General features: G+C 36.3%; 3 protein-coding genes across 5 annotated transcripts; 1 reads left to right on the forward strand and 2 right to left on the reverse strand.

Moving 5' to 3' along the window:
- Positions 1–2881: 2881 nt before the first annotated feature.
- Positions 2882–4677, forward strand: LOC135121366 (geranylgeranyl transferase type-1 subunit beta-like). Of its 3 annotated transcripts, none has more exons than XM_064045680.1 (11): positions 2882–3011; positions 3170–3379; positions 3435–3537; positions 3609–3651; positions 3716–3872; positions 3925–4005; positions 4057–4112; positions 4167–4260; positions 4310–4385; positions 4442–4521; positions 4577–4677. In XM_064045680.1, the coding sequence occupies exons 1-11, from the start codon at positions 2916–2918 to the stop codon at positions 4673–4675; spliced, it is 1095 nt and encodes a 364-aa protein (XP_063901750.1). In that variant the 5' UTR covers positions 2882–2915; the 3' UTR covers positions 4676–4677. The 3 variants fall into 3 exon arrangements, with proteins under 3 accessions (XP_063901750.1, XP_063901751.1, XP_063901752.1); XM_064045681.1 differs by having other exon boundaries at positions 4581–4677; XM_064045682.1 differs by lacking the exon at positions 2882–3011 and having other exon boundaries at positions 3268–3379; positions 3430–3537.
- Positions 4678–4712: 35 nt separating this feature from the next.
- Positions 4713–7547, reverse strand: LOC135121334 (cytosol aminopeptidase-like). The gene is made up of 20 exons (XM_064045653.1): positions 7500–7547; positions 7241–7429; positions 7116–7178; positions 6957–7017; positions 6813–6905; positions 6677–6757; positions 6474–6584; positions 6334–6419; positions 6204–6287; positions 6105–6147; positions 5953–6051; positions 5882–5897; positions 5748–5824; positions 5553–5689; positions 5372–5501; positions 5256–5311; positions 5103–5207; positions 4969–5050; positions 4844–4906; positions 4713–4780 (listed from the first exon to the last, which is right to left on the reverse strand). Exons 1-20 carry the CDS (start codon positions 7545–7547, stop codon positions 4713–4715), a joined length of 1692 nt encoding a protein of 563 aa, XP_063901723.1.
- Positions 7548–8593: 1046 nt separating this feature from the next.
- On the reverse strand, positions 8594–13457 carry LOC135121335 (uncharacterized). Its single transcript, XM_064045654.1, has 23 exons — positions 13339–13457; positions 13177–13264; positions 13079–13127; positions 12943–13023; positions 12046–12141; positions 11807–11854; positions 11399–11476; positions 11297–11338; positions 11197–11238; positions 11108–11140; positions 10994–11057; positions 10840–10930; positions 10726–10791; positions 10585–10668; positions 10342–10525; positions 10194–10293; positions 10038–10146; positions 9900–9984; positions 9765–9845; positions 9613–9717; positions 8927–8991; positions 8784–8860; positions 8594–8687 (listed from the first exon to the last, which is right to left on the reverse strand). The coding sequence occupies exons 1-23, from the start codon at positions 13455–13457 to the stop codon at positions 8594–8596; spliced, it is 1881 nt and encodes a 626-aa protein (XP_063901724.1).
- Between the last annotated feature and the right edge of the window lie 1852 nt (positions 13458–15309).

Below are 15309 nucleotides of genomic sequence, written 5' to 3' on the forward strand. Positions count from 1 at the left end.
TGCTGACCTATGAGCATCTCATCTTCATTAGTTTGTCGAGTCTATCACAGCTACAGAAAGGAGCTCTAAAAATGCGTGGGCTGTATCCTCAGAAGGTCATGTAAGCTGTACAAAACTACCGCTTATAAGAGCTATATTAAAAGGCAACTCAGGGTTATTATTAGCCCTCTGCCAGTTTTAGAGAATGACTTTGTAGAATTGCGCCATTAAAAAATTTTATTTTTTGCTTGAAGTGCTACTATATTTTAACCAGTTAATTATCTTTCCTCTATAAAGTGAATAGAACGTCCAAGTATGATGTTACTAGCAAAGGTAGGTTTCTTCTAGCTTATTTAAATTTAATTAAGGCCCATAAATAACATTTTACCTCTAACTGTAGATTTTTCTTAAGAATAAGGAATTAGGAAACTTGAAATTTTCTTAAAGGGCTCTTTCTCCAAGCAATATTTAAAATAGACATTGGATCGTAAACTTATTTTGGCGAGATTTAATGAAAACTTGTTCCTTTTAAGACGTATTGTTTTAAAATAGAAGGCTATATATTTCTTATTACCAATTGAGCAAAATAATGCTTTTAAATGGTTTCTAATCAAAAAATATATTAATGTGTTATTTCTCCAGGTAGCTTTTAATCCCAAGATATCTTAATAAGCCAATCTGAACGGAATTCTAATATCTTTACAGCTCTTTCGCCTAAAATAATAGTTCCTTTAATATTTGTTTTTTTAAAAGACTTCTGTATTTTATTTGTTAAATTTTTTTTTTCTTTATACCAACTAGTAAATTGTTGGTTTGATCCACTGGCAGTACGCAGTTAAATAAAGGTGTTTTACAAATTCATTGCGCTAACAACATAATGAATTTTAGCCTTCAGTCGTTAAAATTAACCTTACTTGTAGATATAGTTTATACAGATTATCAGAAACCTATATATATATATATTAGATTTTAATGTGAAACTGTTTCCTCTATCTTCCAGAAGCTAAGTAAACTTAGACAATTAAAGAAAAAGATGAGGGCCATGTGATATTTTAGCCTTTAACTAAATAAGTAATAGGGTTTAACGTGAATTAAATACTTTTCAAGCAACCATTAGATATGAAGTTAGGGTTTTTAAACCCGTCCTATAATGCAATATATATATATATAAAATCTTTTAAAACTCGCAAAAATTAATGATATGAGAATTTACTTATATTAAAAAAGGAAAGATTAATATATATGCAGAGATTCTATCTCCTATTGCAAGATCTCTCTGCTTATTAACGCAAAGGGTAAAACTTCCTCTGCTTTACCTTAAACAGATGGCAATATATTGCTTTACTTACCATGAACATTTCAAACCAATTATTAACTAATACTTTGAACTAAACCTTGCATATTTGTTAAGGATGGAGGGGAGTATGTACGAGCGCGAGTGAGGCGGTTAGTTATTAGGAAGAAGGCCCGTGAGAGGAGGGCAGTTTACAAAGCACGCTTTTAGCTGATTATTAGGGCATTTCGTTGTATCCTCCAGACGAAGCTTAAGTGGCTTGGTGGCGTGGTCCTCAAGGGAAAAAGCTGACTGAGGGGTTTTTTAGCTGGTGCGACTCTAACAGAATAACACAGTATACACAACATTTTAGACGCACTTTAAAACACAATAAAAAAATAAACATAGATTACAATAACATATTGTATAACACGTTAATAAAATATTGTATTACACATTAAGTATAAAGTACAAAACCATAAAACAAATACATATAAACAAAAATACAAAAACAAAACACCGCCCCCTCTAAATTTTCACAGGAAAAATGATCCCTGATTAATCCAATCAGAAACCTGGGAAACAACCAATAAAACACAAGAAAAAAGATTAATATTTCAACAAAAAAAATTTAATTTGACCTATCTTATTAATTGGATACAATTAAATTAGTAAAATATTATCTAGTTCAACCCAATTTACTGTGCATATATGGAAGCAACCTTTTGTAGGTTTTAATACAGACCAAAACTGGTTAATCAATCAAACCTTCCTTTAATATACTTTTTTTTTATTTTTTATACAGACTTTTATAGATCCCCCAGCATTACCTATTAAGGCGAAAGCTTTGCTGTTTATTGGCTGCTGGGAGTGAGCTTAAGGGGGTCTCAGTTTAAAACAGTGTTGCCGACCTGAAGCGGTTAACTCTACTACGTAAGGTCAGATGTACTATTAGCAACCTAGGTCCCCAATTCCCATAATGCAAAAAAAATATTTTTTAGAAGGCGAGCACTTTAACTGTTTAAAACATCTAACAGCTTATATGAATTTTTATATGCACAAAAAAAAGGATGGTAAACGTTTCAATATTAAGAACATAGCTATCTTCATGTCATAAGAGATGGACTAAAAGACCTTATTTTGTAAAGGAGGCCACCTCCTTTACTCTCTTTATAATGAAGGATAATAGAAAATGAGGTTTCAGTTATAGAAATATAACAAATATACTACGTTATAAGGGGTGTATAAAGTTAATAGGACGTGTGCAGGGGTTCTAACATTTACCGTGGCATCACTGTTAACTGCACTAGTTTTTATTACTAATAACTCTACAAGAGTGGGTAACTTAAGTACCAGAAGTGTGTAACGCCAAATGTTTAGACCACCAATCATCCCTATATACTTCCTATTGCTAAGTAGTTGCGTTATAATTAAACTGTATTTAATATTTATAAAAATACATATTAACTTAATGCTTAAAGATTGACTTTAATATTTTTATTTATCACCCCTAATTAATAGTATTGTTTAACCCTCCTGCGAGGTTAGGGTTGTAAACCTTTCAAACTACGAATTCCATGGTGGGCTTAAGTTCTTTTTAACTCATCTCTTTGAACTGGGAGCCCCTTCGTATCTATTTGAACTTAAGCGGAACCTTTTATACATGGGAGTTAACTCGGCTATATTTTTTGACTATACAGCTCACGTTAATTTCTTTACACTTTGTTTACAATCCCTTCCTGAAGATGCTGCCATGGAAGTATGTATATATGTTTTATATTAAATAAAGCAGATTACACTTTTAGTGAATAGAAAAGTTTCTTAATTATAATTATTGTTAAAAAAGAATTGGTTTAATTTAAAAAAGCATATTCTTGTTTATCTAACTTTTTTAACGCCATCTAATTTATCCTCTAGGATAATAGCAAGTTAATGTTGCTATTTCTGTCTTTATCTGGTTTGGAGTTATTAAAAGGTTTAGACCATTGGCCTCAAAGTAGGAAGGACAAAATTATTGACTGGGTTTATTCCCATCAAATACCCCGCCGGGTTGATTCAAAGGGGATGTCTAATAAAGATGCTCTTGGTTTCCGCGGGGCTAACAATTTAGGATGCCGGGTTCTCGGGGTAAAATATAATAAAATTGTTCTACCATAAAATAATTCTTATGTTAAAAGAACAGGAAAATAATGTTGTTTGGGATACCGCTCATCTTGCTATGACTTATTGCGCTTTGTTGATTTTACTCATTTTGGGAGACGATCTTTCTAAGATCGACCGAAAAGGTTCACATTCTTCAGAATAACGTTTTTTATATTGTTTTTAAATCCCTATTAACTTTTATAAAAAAATTAAGGACTCCTTCAAGCCTTGGGTAATCTTCAAAGGGAAGATGGGAGGTTTTACTTCTATTTGACTCAGTGGTTTATAATAACTAATTTTTCTTTCTAAAACGAACCAAAGCTTTGGTTCTTCTTCAGAGGAGAGAAATGATATAACTTTTAGTTTTAAGGAAGGTGATATGCGCTTTGTGTACTGCGCAGTCGTTATCGCTCATATTCTAAACGGATATTCTTATATTGACATCCAACTTCTTTGTGACTTTATCAAAAACAGTCTGGTTCTTCTTAAGCGCGTTGTACTTTTCTTTATATTCCCACTGACACTAACAGAGCTATGAAGGAAGCTTTGGCCAAGGTCCGTTACAGGAGGGGCACGGCGGCTCAACCTTTTGTGCGTTGGCTAGTTTACACGTACAGCCGTAAACCTCCTCTTTTTTGAGACACTACTAAGTAAAGCTTAAGATTTTAGACAAACTCGATGAAGTTCTTAGCGAAAATGATAAGGAGTTAATTGTTAGGTAGGAAGAGATTTATTTAATGCTCGTTGAATTTTAACTTTAAAAATTACAAAGATGGTGTCTGTTTAGGCAACAGTCGGGCTTTCAAGGGAGGCCTAATAAAGAGGAAGACACATGCTACTCTTTTTGGATCGGATGTTCTCTTAAGGTACTCGTATTTCTACTAGATATGATTTTAATTATAAAATGATGTTTAGATTTTAAAATCTTTTAAGTGGATCGATAAAGAAAAAAATAAAGTTTGGCTTTCAAGGACCCAAAGAAAATTTGGAGGTCGTTAAAAAGAATTCCAGTTAGACAAAAGACCCAGCCATGTTATAACTCAGCAGGGTTTGCTAAATATGCAGAGGGGAACTGTCGGGAGGATCTTGGTCATTCCTACTTTGGTATATGTGCACTAGCACTCATGGTAACTTAACTATTATAGTGTAAGCTTTTTTTTCCGCCTATGACGCGTTATCTAGAAAGAAAGCGAGCTCCACGGGCTCCACCCGGCCCTAAACATATCTAAGAGAGCGACTCAGCGTCTAAAGCAACGAATGCTGACAACACACGCGGACTAAGGCGGCTTGTTAAAACACAGTAAACAGAAAATATCTTTTATTTATATACACGCTCTTTGGAAAAGAGCTTCTCGGCCAGTACAATTAGTGATCTCACGGGACGCCCTTCCCACCCGTCAAAAAGAAGTTAGCGACAGCAGTAGGCATAAGTAGAGAAGCAATATATACCCTGCATGCCCCTGCTTAAATACGGGCAGACAGATCCTTCGAAGGGACTTGCATGCATTACCCCTGTGTGTACAAGCACTACGGTGAGCCAATAGCGGCCAACACCTCAATGCAGCGCATTTCACCTGCTATATCCAAATGCGCAAATCGCTTATTCGAGATAAAGTTTTGCAAGAGAGCCGCCGCGGTGCATGCACCAGCAGACCGCTGCCAGAATGCGCAGTCAAAGAACGAACTGCCAAAGTCTGAGAGCATCTACCCCTCCCACGTTCTTTATATCGGCTACATCCGACTTAATTTGGGCTTGGTAATGACGGAAGAGAGGCATACGCCAGAATCTGTCTCCAGCCTCGTGGCCAGACTCCTATTAGCGAAGAAAGTTTACAAGTAGTGCCAGGCTGCTCGCTTATACCTCTATAACGGTGTAAAGGAGCCTCGAAGCACAGAAAGCACCCGTTGCTCCCGCACCTGTTAGCGCGTCAATTCCGTGAGAATGCTAATACAGGAGCGAGGTGCCAAACAAACTACCAAGCGCCACGTCCATGGCGCCTGTAAGAGTGGCGATAGATATGACGGCACGCGCATCAGGATAGAGTTCATCGGCATACGATAAAGCATCGCAGAGAATAAGTCGGCCTTCTGCGTCTGTGTTTTCAACCTAGCGGCCACGTGGTCTATATAATTACTTGACCACGGCCACAAGTGTTACCTCGATAGTGAGCCCTTTTCTGGTTCGGACGACGTCGCCTGGCCTGCACGCGTCGCCGGAGGGCATGTTTTCACACAACGGGATAAGCCCGATCACACGCCCGGGTGCGCCAAGGGACGCCACGGCCTTAATAACCCCTTCCGATTGAAATGACCGGAATATAGATACATAGACATAATGCACGTGCTTTTCAACCAACGACGCATGCGGCCCCGCCCATGTCGGCCTTCATTTGCTCCATCCGGGAGGACGGCTTGATGGAGATGCCGCCACTGCAGTGTTATAAGTGAGCAGCGCTAAGAAGACTGCAGTTGCCATACACTGTTGACCTGTCAAAAGTAACTCCTGGTGGTCAACGATGTCACCAGCTATGAGGATCATGATTAGTCGCAAAAGGCACCTTTCCCAACAAAAACCAGCGGATCCTGTAAGACGGCATGCTCTGGACTGCTGCAGTATTCAATCTCCAAAAACATGGTGGGCTCGATGCTCCCCTTTCCTTGGTAGGCATAGAACGGTAAAAAGAGCAGCACGTCTTTAGCCTAAACATACCGACGGTGTAGAGAGCCTCCATGCCTTGCCCTCGGATCCACTCCTAGAGATGGTTAAATTTACAACTTTAATGGTGCTCAAACATTTTAGAAAAAACACTTCATCCCGAATAGAACAACGAACAGAGTCGGAAAAGTTATTAAAGAGTTGAACGGTTCGTTCACAAAAAGAGGAGGGAGTGAGCTAAAAACCATGTAAGCTGTGTTCCCTCTTTTTCATATATAAATACAATATTAGCGGGCAACTCCATTAAAGTCCTGGCAAGATTTTGACATTCAGCGTAAATGACGCCTTTACTCCAAGATTGTAAACAAACTAAAATAATAGTTATAATTAGGTAAGATTGATAGAAAAGCAAATAAAGAAGACCCTCTTCGTGAGCATTCAACGGGGAGATACGTACGTCTTCCATAGTATTCTTGGAATAGTTTTGTTTTAAAGTTTTTAGTTGATGAAAGTGATAAGTTGCCAAAGTAGCCCCTGGAAGTAATAAGGTAGAAATATTAATGTATTTAAAAAGGAAAACTAACAATTCTTTATAAAGAAAAAAAAAATTCAAATTAATCGCCGACCTTCAGCAGCAGCTGCAGGATCGCCCATGGTATCAACCTCAATTACTGTGCAACCGTCCTTCATTAACTGCTTTACACCGACTATGTGTATGGTAGAACACTGGCATTTAGTGGCAGCCCCAAAAAACAAACAAACCAGAAGCGGCTACTCGAATACTTTCCTTTAACTGATTAATTCCATCATCGATATAATCTCCAACGCATTCAAATGTGGTAGAATCTTCCTTCCCTAAGCAAAATAACTAAGACTTGTAATTAATAAAAAAAAAAGGTCAACCACCTAAACCACTCAAAACCAAAAGGGAAGAGTCCCGCAAGCCATAAAGCGGGAGACATTGTCCCTAGATATATTCAATTAAGTTTCTTAAGGAAAATAATATTAAATTTATTAAATGGTTATAATAAAAGTAATAAGTAACTAAATTAAAGAAATATATACTTTCAATCCTTTAAAATTGGTCCTCTTTACAATATCTTCCAAAAAAAATGTTTTTGCTAATTTCTAAAGAATAGCCCAAGATCGTGTATTTAATGGTTTTAAATAACTTTAAATGATATTTAGACCTTGCCGAACTTTGTAAAAAAGTCAATCTGACAATCCGCATCGTCTGATGTCCCAACCTCCGATGGCTTAACTCCGATCACGGTCCCCTTTTGATCAACATTCAAGCGAGAACTTGAAAAAAAACAAGGTAAGATCTGAAAGCCCCTCTTTTTAAGTCTTGAGACAACAAACACTCTCATTGGCACTGTCTTACAAGAGCAAGACACATTCTTTTAAATAGCACCTCTAGTGTTCCATCGAGTTAACAACTTCGAATACTCTCGAGCTCTCGAGCAGGTTTGTTAGCTCACCTGAGACACTATTCATTTTGGTTACCCTTTAGTAATTAAGATTTGTAATCAGTTTCTTTTTAATGTGTTGGTATAGTCGATTTAGCGCCACTTTTGTCTTCGACGCGTTGACGGGTCAGGACTATTTGGTTAGTCGCTGACGCAGATATATCAGGTCTTCAGTTTTTTAAGAAGGCATTTAGGGCGGTTGTAACTTCTCGTGTTGTGGTTGTATGAATGTGAGCTTCCGTCATCGCGCTCTCGAAATCGGCAACAGCCTTTTATTATTGGTTGGAGTTAACTTTATTAAACCACGTGGTTTTTATACCATGTGCTTATTTAATCACATGTCCTTACCACGTGATCCTCGTCTGTCCCACATTTCTTGTACTTTTGTATCTCTTCTTCTAAAGGTATATAAACCTTTCCTCTACGAGATAGTGGACTGGTTGCTGTTCTCTCTTTCTTTCATCTGTCCTAATTTTATGTGAAGTGCAAAAATAGTTTATTGGCGATTCATTCAAAACCTCAGTAGCGGATGGAAGACATGTTTTGTGTAGGAAGTGTCTAACGCGATCCCTATTATCTTAGAGCTTTGTGAGGGAATCAAAAAGGTTGCCACCCGCTACCCTCTCCTTTTAATAAGGGCATCATTATGGCTGAAAGCTAGGAAGGTAAGACGGCAGACACTTCCGCGCCCCTGGCTAAGGATTGATTGCTGCTAAGATGCGAAGGTAAGGGCATCACATGGTCCTCTAGCCACTCACAGCAACTGAACTCGTCGCTTTAGAGACTAATGCACTTCAAGGGGGAGTGGCTCTCGACCTTAACCTCTCTTCGCAGTCGAAAGAACTTAAGAAGCTGTTGTACTACGCCAACTGGTGGCGTTCGTGGAGGATCGCGATGCGTTGTTTGGAGTTCAGACGCAGTCACCCTGCGACACAGCAGCTAGCTACTGCGTCTTGTAGAAAGGATAACTTTATGGCTTTAACTTTAAGATAGTCAGAGGCGCCAATTTTTATATAACGCCTCTTACACAAACTGCGTATGCTGGCCGTCTTACGGGACCTATAATGTTCTTTATTAGTTTTTCATATTTGCCTCGTCAGTGAGTTGTTCGCAGCACGAACTGCTTACTTCTTTACTTTTCGCGTTATAATTCATGACATCTCGGCTCCTGAGAAACAACACAAGCACAACGCACTTTATTTCGACGACACAGCAGCAGACGTGTCAAGAAAAACACCCTAAATTATAAAATATTAGCAGCTACAATGACACTTGGAAGCTCAACAAGCGTACTGTCTCGGCCTCTCTTTCAAGGGGCGCGTCGACAACTAACCACGCTCTCTGCGCGCAAAAGCATGGGACCCCTGCGCTAACAAGCTGCACTTATATCTAATGTTCCTGACAAACGCTTCGTCTACTTATGCAGTCGTCCGGCAATTGAGGCGGCGCCCTATTTTGTGTGCATAGATATTCTATAACCTTAAAATTAACTTTAAAGCTTTCAAAGAAATGGTAGGCTTGCTGAACCTATCTCTTATTAGTCTAAAATTTAATATGTGGGTCCCTTTACTTTTAACATAAAAACTAATTCTTTAATCTCAATTTTTTTCTTATAATACTTGAGCGTTCCTATTAAGATATGCCCGCAAGCTCAACGAATCCGAAAAGTATCAAGTCGCTTACTATTTAACTGATTAGTGTGAACCGCACTCTCGATCTTTTAGCTTTCAGAGCAAAATTTTAATAAGTAAAAAACCCTAAAGATTGCTGAAGATCTCAGACTTCTTGCCATAAATCCAATTGTATAGTATGCACTTATTTTTAAAAAGGCGTAATAAGAGAAGTGCCAGCAGAAGACGCTAAAATTTTCTTAAATTATATCTAAGAAATTAAATCCATTTTTCATAAAAGAGGTCTTTACGACTAAAGCAGTTTTAGCAACAAAGAGTTTTCGCTTACTAAAGACGGGGGTCTTAACTCTTATAAGACGAAGCTATCGACACACACTCTAGAATAGTGTCGTAAAGGCTAAGCAACCTAGTGATTATAATCCACGCAATGTTATGACCGAAAAATTTTTATTTTCAACATACCGCCTCTGCGGTCGCTACTGCAGTCCACAAAGGCATAATCATTTAGGCTAAGAAAATTTTCCACTGCTGGTCGTAGTTTGGCGTGTCTCGTAAGTGAATGACGGCCTAAAAATTGTAAGTGCTGCAGCTAAAGAAATGCAAGTTCTGGAAACCTGTTCCAATGATGGTATAAAGGTACTTCCTCTTCTTCTGCTTAGAGGCTCTTTCCAGAGAGCTTTTCAGGATGGCCAATGCTATATAAATATCGGATTATAACAACTTGATAAAGTCTAACATAAAGAGCGTGCCCTCTTTTATATGTAAACCGTGCAAATCAAGGACAAAAGGATTCCCAGAGGGGTTGCGCGTATTAAAAATTTCTTTGCAAGCTTTCTGGAAAGGGTAATAATAGTGGTAATAGCAAGTGTAAAGAACGCGGCTTGCACCTCCTGAAGAGCATGCATAAGTTCATCATGGTGATGCCCCTTCTCCGAGAATATCTTGGCTGCTTTCACATCATTGCGCTGGTAGGCCTTCACAGCCTCCTGAAAATATCTAGAAGAAATGAGCGCCTCAAAAAGCGACTACAGCAAATAAAGAACTTGTTTCTCAAACGCGCGTGCTCGACCGCCACTCTCCGGTAGCGGTTGTACAACTCGGATACGGGAGTCCCCGTGTCTACCCACTCATTAACGCCGGGCTCTGGTAGTAACAGTTATGCCTGAATTTTGGAAGGTACGAAATGCCTACCAACAGAATGAGAAAGTGTTTCACGGGTTCGTAACTGCCGATACGGGAGGGGGGCTCCTTTCTTGTTCATTCTCACGACTGGATACAATTTCCCGAGAGCCTCTTCAGTGCGTTGATAGTCGTAATTATTGCGATTGAAGAAGTGTTCAACAATAAACTCCGGAGTGCCAGGAAAAACTTCCAACTGAGTGAACATAGAATATTAATATAACAGCGACGTGATGGATGATTGCACAAAGACACCAGCTTGTTAAACTTCATAGTCCTAGCGAGAGTATGTCCAGACCGAGACCAAATGCTCTGCCTTGGCTCTGGGGGTTGGCGTGGCTAACCCCCGGAACCTCATGAATCAAGAGCAGAATACAAGACACCGAAGCGTAAAACCCCTAAACACGAGAGGCTCTCCGTAGAAAGACTGGGAAAATCGTGGGAGTTCTCGAATTTGACCCTCTTAAAAATATGTCAAAATAAGAAAGGCGCACTCCCTTTGATACGTACCTGCTCCTCACTGGCGCGCACAGACTCCGAGTGAGTAAGCTCATTATGAAGAAATTCGCACGCGGAACCTTTGAAACATGCGCCGTGAGCCCTGTATCAATGAAGGGTAAGTGCAAAAATAAGCGCAGCAAACAAGGTTGAAGAAAAACATAACCAAAACATGCAGGGAGCGGAAGAAACATCGTGGGAGAACCGGCAGTCAGCTCGCAGGCACGAGCCTAAAGCCGGCCATTCAGCGCAGGGGGGCGTTAGCGTAAAGGAGAGCAACCTTTGAGGAAGTAACGGCAAGGGACCTGTGTTTCTAATATATACAGATAATACAACAGTCGTAAGCACAGTGGCCCGAACATTCACTACCCGAGGACACTGAGGACGGTCCCTGCTCTCCCTTAAGCTCACCTTGATAGTTGACGTCGATATAAAAGGCAAATCTCTGCTGCAAACAACTCATAAAAACCATAATATTCCAAGAAAATTTCAATAGCCATTTCCACATCGCCTATAATAATGGTCAGAGCAAATAAAAATGTTTTTAATTTTGCGCTGTAAAAGGAACAACCCTCGACTTCTTGCAGTATAAACTGCGCGAGATCAAAAGTGCATAACTTAAACATCGTAACAAGCGTGTTTGCGGCTTCTGAATTAAAAGAGGCTTTATAGTCCAAGCAAAGAATTAAACATGGCTTAACAAGTAGTCACTAAAAGTCAAACGTTATACAGGCGGACCCAAACAAATTATAAATAAGTAAAATTAGTGGAAAGGCTACCTGTTTGCTTCATGGATTATCTACCTATAAGCTATTTTTGAATATAATTCATTAATAATTTAAAAAGTAATATAATTTCGTAAAATAACAACAGTTTAAAGCAAACACTACTACACTTCCTTACATCTGCAGAAGTATTTAACATTCCGCTAGTATTGTCAAATATAGAAAGAAACAAAAAAGGGGCGAAAGTTTTAGACCAGAATAAGGATTGAGTTCTTCGTTTAGTTGGTCCGTGCGTGTGTTTTCTGCAACATTAAGTGTGGTTACGCAAAACAATAGTTTTGATGTTATATATATTCTTTAAAGTCGGCTAAATGTTTATTATCTAAAGTTATTAACATCTTATAAATGACATCTATACCTATGTGAGCTATACTTACCGAAGCATAATTATTATAATTTATAATTTAAGTAAACTTGTTTAAACTACAAAAACCTTCTGCAGACAAATTCAAGTTTTCCAACGCTTCCATGCAGGAACCAACATAAGGGGTTTTTTCAGGAGAAACCTCGACCTTTGAAACGATTCTAGCTTATTAACTAAGTTATAAAAATATCGCCAAAATACTTCACTTCTTTAATTTAGTTTGTATAAAAAAATTCTTCTGTAAATTTAAAGTACCGCAAAACGGATAGAGAAATAACTTTATATAGTTTACTTAAAAAGTGTTAATAAGTGAAAGGCTTTACTTTAATAAAAACCTTTTTAAAAAAAATATATAACTCCTTAAGAGAAATTCTATATTAAAGTTTTTTAACGTGAACAAGTTCAGAACTTGTAGTAATGTAAAAGACTTCAATACGTGCAGTTTATATATCTTTATATAAATAAGAAAGCAACCTTATGATTATTTCTTATCAATAAAACCCTGAACTCTACACAAAGTATAAAAGATTTTGTGTACTGTACTGAATGATGGCTTACAAACCTAAAGCATCAAGGACGAAGGCTACGGTTACTTCTAGAAGCCGTAACCAATGTAGACGGCTATCCCAAACAAGGCTACCTACAAAATACTTTACACAAAAGTAGCAATCTGTGTATGGTCTTCAAAATCTTATAAAAGAAACTGCGTTGTTCATAAAAAAACGGTTTATAAAATTTATAAGTAAATGATTTGTAACAAAGTTTACAGTATTTATTACTTGTTAGCCCAACTCGAATAGGTTTATTATCGTCGCATAAACTATTTATAGTTATATATATAGGTATATAGGAGTTGAATTGCATAAAAACTAACTTGTTTTTCTGCTAATGAAATAAGAGATACTATTTTGCTATAAATGATTAAATACATAATAAATTAAAAACTAAAATTTATAGATTTAGTACCCTTGGCGGTTTTGGTGGGTGAAGCTTTGTTAGGAGACTTTCGTAGTTTACCTTTTAAAAAAAAGTAGCTTTGGTCTTTTCCTAATAAAATATAAGTAACAAAAGGAAATAAAAATAACTCCAAAGAGATGCTAACCCATCCACACGGTAACTAACTTTTTAGCTAAATCAGTACTTTGTTGAGCCTAGAATAACGTAATATAAAAAAGTAAATCTAAGGAGTAATAAACTTGCTTCGATCCCCGCGGCTTCCAATTGTGAGGTTATAAGAGAAAGAACTTCGTTGAGAGTTAAATTGTCTACAGGTACTACTTTACAACTTCTACAAAATAAGTGTTACAAAGTAAAGTATAAAGCTAACTTATTTTATCTATTATATTAATTAAAAACACTTACTGTTCAAACAAAAGCGCAATATACTCTGCTAAAACGGGTCCATCAGCTCCTATCGAGTTCAACTGTTTGGAAGCCCATTTTACAAAGTTAGTTTTAAACGCTTGGTTTTTATTATTCATTAGATGTCGAAAGACGGCAAAAAATAAAAGAGCTTTGTTTGGTCCGACTCATATGCACGCTTTCCGTCGATGAGCTCCTACCACTTTCATGGTAAAATAGTAAATTTGTCTACATACGGTTTCTCATACATTTGTTTGCCCCAATAACTTTCGTTTTATTTTATATAAACAGCTCGGTACCAGACTAAGATGCCAACTATAATAATCAATAAATATATAAGCAACAATTAAAAAAATTCACCTGTGCACTACTTCCAACTATAGGTATTATACTTATATTCAAGTGTTAGGTTATAAAATTAATTTTTTTTTTTCATTTAGCTACATGATTTCATCAGCCTATTTTACCAACTAAAAAACAACAGATTCCGTTTATATAACATATTTTCTTTCAGTTAATTTGTTGTAATAAGCATTTAGCAGTACTTAATAAGTGGATACTACTACAGTATTCTAAGATAATCGAATGAACAACTTATTTATCTTATTTTTATATACAAAAATTAGTTTTTTATATCTTTTTTTTAATTTTTTTTTATAGTTTAAGTTAGAATTAGGTAAATTATATAATTTTCGTTATAGGTTTTTAAAAATCTGATTACTGTAAGCTCAGTGAACATTTCTTTTCAGGTTTGAAAGGAACTTTAATTTCTTAGTACTTCAGGTGTATTACACTTTACGAAACAGTTGTTTATTGTAAGCTACACTAACGCCCATAGTTTTACTTGAATTCTTTGAAGATTTAGCTTAAGTCCATATTTATTTAACATAATATCTTGTTTTACTAAAAAAAAGTTTGAACTTATAAATTAGTTGCTATAAAAAACATTGTTTTTAGAGTTATAGATATGCAAAGAACATTAAATTTTAACAATTATTAAAATTAGAAAGGTAACGTAAGTTATTTTTGCTTTTATTACTCCCGCAAAAAAATATATTTTATACGACAAACTATTTAGATATAAATGTTCCTACAAAAACAGGTAAGTATAAAAGCCTCGACGGAAATAAAATAAAGTCTAAGAGTAAAGAGAACTAAATAGCAAGGGCACCGGAGAAGTGTTAAGAAAAAAAAAGTAATTAAAAAAAAGGTAATGTAGCCAATTAGTAAATTATTTATATTACTACTAATAGGTATACCAACAAAAGTATGTAAAACGGTTTAATTGGTCGCAAAATATACCTTACAAGATTTTATGATTTTATACTTTATATATAAAATATATATTTGATAACATAGATTGAATTAAATATAAGGTAAAGATAACATTTATTAATTAAAAAAAAACACTAATGAACCCTAAAACAAAGGTCACAAAATCCCAATTTACCAACACAGTCCAACTTTAAGCCAGACCAAAAGTAAACAAAGCCATCAACCATTAGGAATAGTAAAAAGTAAAAAAAAATACTTTTTTTTATTAACAACCTTTTTTTAAAGGCCAAAATCTAAAAAAATTTAAAAATTTCTCGTAAGAATCTATAGGTGATCCGCGACGGGCATCAACAATGAATTTAAAGATTTTCCTAAAGTAAAAGAGTCAGAACTTTTGTATTTCTCTATTTTTTTATGTAGCCTGAGTAGATTGCCATTAGGGCCCAATTCAAGAGCTATTCCAAAAACTTACTATAATTAACTTTATGACTCCTGCCCCCAGACCTTCTGTGCCGTGTCTTAACATCTAATCTTGTTTATCCACGATAAATGTTACCACTCTTCCGTTTAAAATTTAGTCACCTTAGAGCACAAATTTAAAATTTGAATTATTGAGAGTAACAATAGATTGTTTATTAGGTACCTTTTATACTCTGTTGCTACATTATGTAGGATGATATATAAATTTTTTTAGTA

Source organism: Zophobas morio, unplaced genomic scaffold, assembly GCF_036711695.1.
Source record: "Zophobas morio isolate AGI-343-1 ecotype UQ-CSIRO unplaced genomic scaffold, CSIRO_AGI_Zmor_V1 ptg000568l, whole genome shotgun sequence".
NCBI lineage: Eukaryota > Metazoa > Arthropoda > Insecta > Coleoptera > Tenebrionidae > Zophobas > Zophobas morio.

Coding starts and splice junctions, on each gene's coding strand:
- LOC135121335 (XM_064045654.1), bottom strand. CDS start 13,457: ATGAATAATAAAAACCAAGCGTTTAAAACTAACTTTGTAAAATGGGCT. Junction 10,294..10,341: donor AACACTTTCTCATTCTGTTG/GTAGGCATTTCG, acceptor TGTTACTACCAG/AGCCCGGCGTTAATGAGTGG. Junction 10,147..10,193: donor CACGCGCGTTTGAGAAACAA/GTTCTTTATTTG, acceptor CATTTCTTCTAG/ATATTTTCAGGAGGCTGTGA.
- LOC135121366 (XM_064045680.1), top strand. CDS start 2,916: ATGGGAGTTAACTCGGCTATATTTTTTGACTATACAGCTCACGTTAAT. Junction 3,873..3,924: donor ACTTTATCAAAAACAGTCTG/GTTCTTCTTAAG, acceptor TGACACTAACAG/AGCTATGAAGGAAGCTTTGG. Junction 4,522..4,576: donor TATGTGCACTAGCACTCATG/GTAACTTAACTA, acceptor CGCGTTATCTAG/AAAGAAAGCGAGCTCCACGG.
- LOC135121334 (XM_064045653.1), bottom strand. CDS start 7,547: ATGAATAGTGTCTCAGGTGAGCTAACAAACCTGCTCGAGAGCTCGAGA. Junction 6,420..6,473: donor GTTGAATGCTCACGAAGAGG/GTCTTCTTTATT, acceptor CTATTATTTTAG/TTTGTTTACAATCTTGGAGT. Junction 4,907..4,968: donor TGCGCATTTGGATATAGCAG/GTGAAATGCGCT, acceptor TTGTACACACAG/GGGTAATGCATGCAAGTCCC.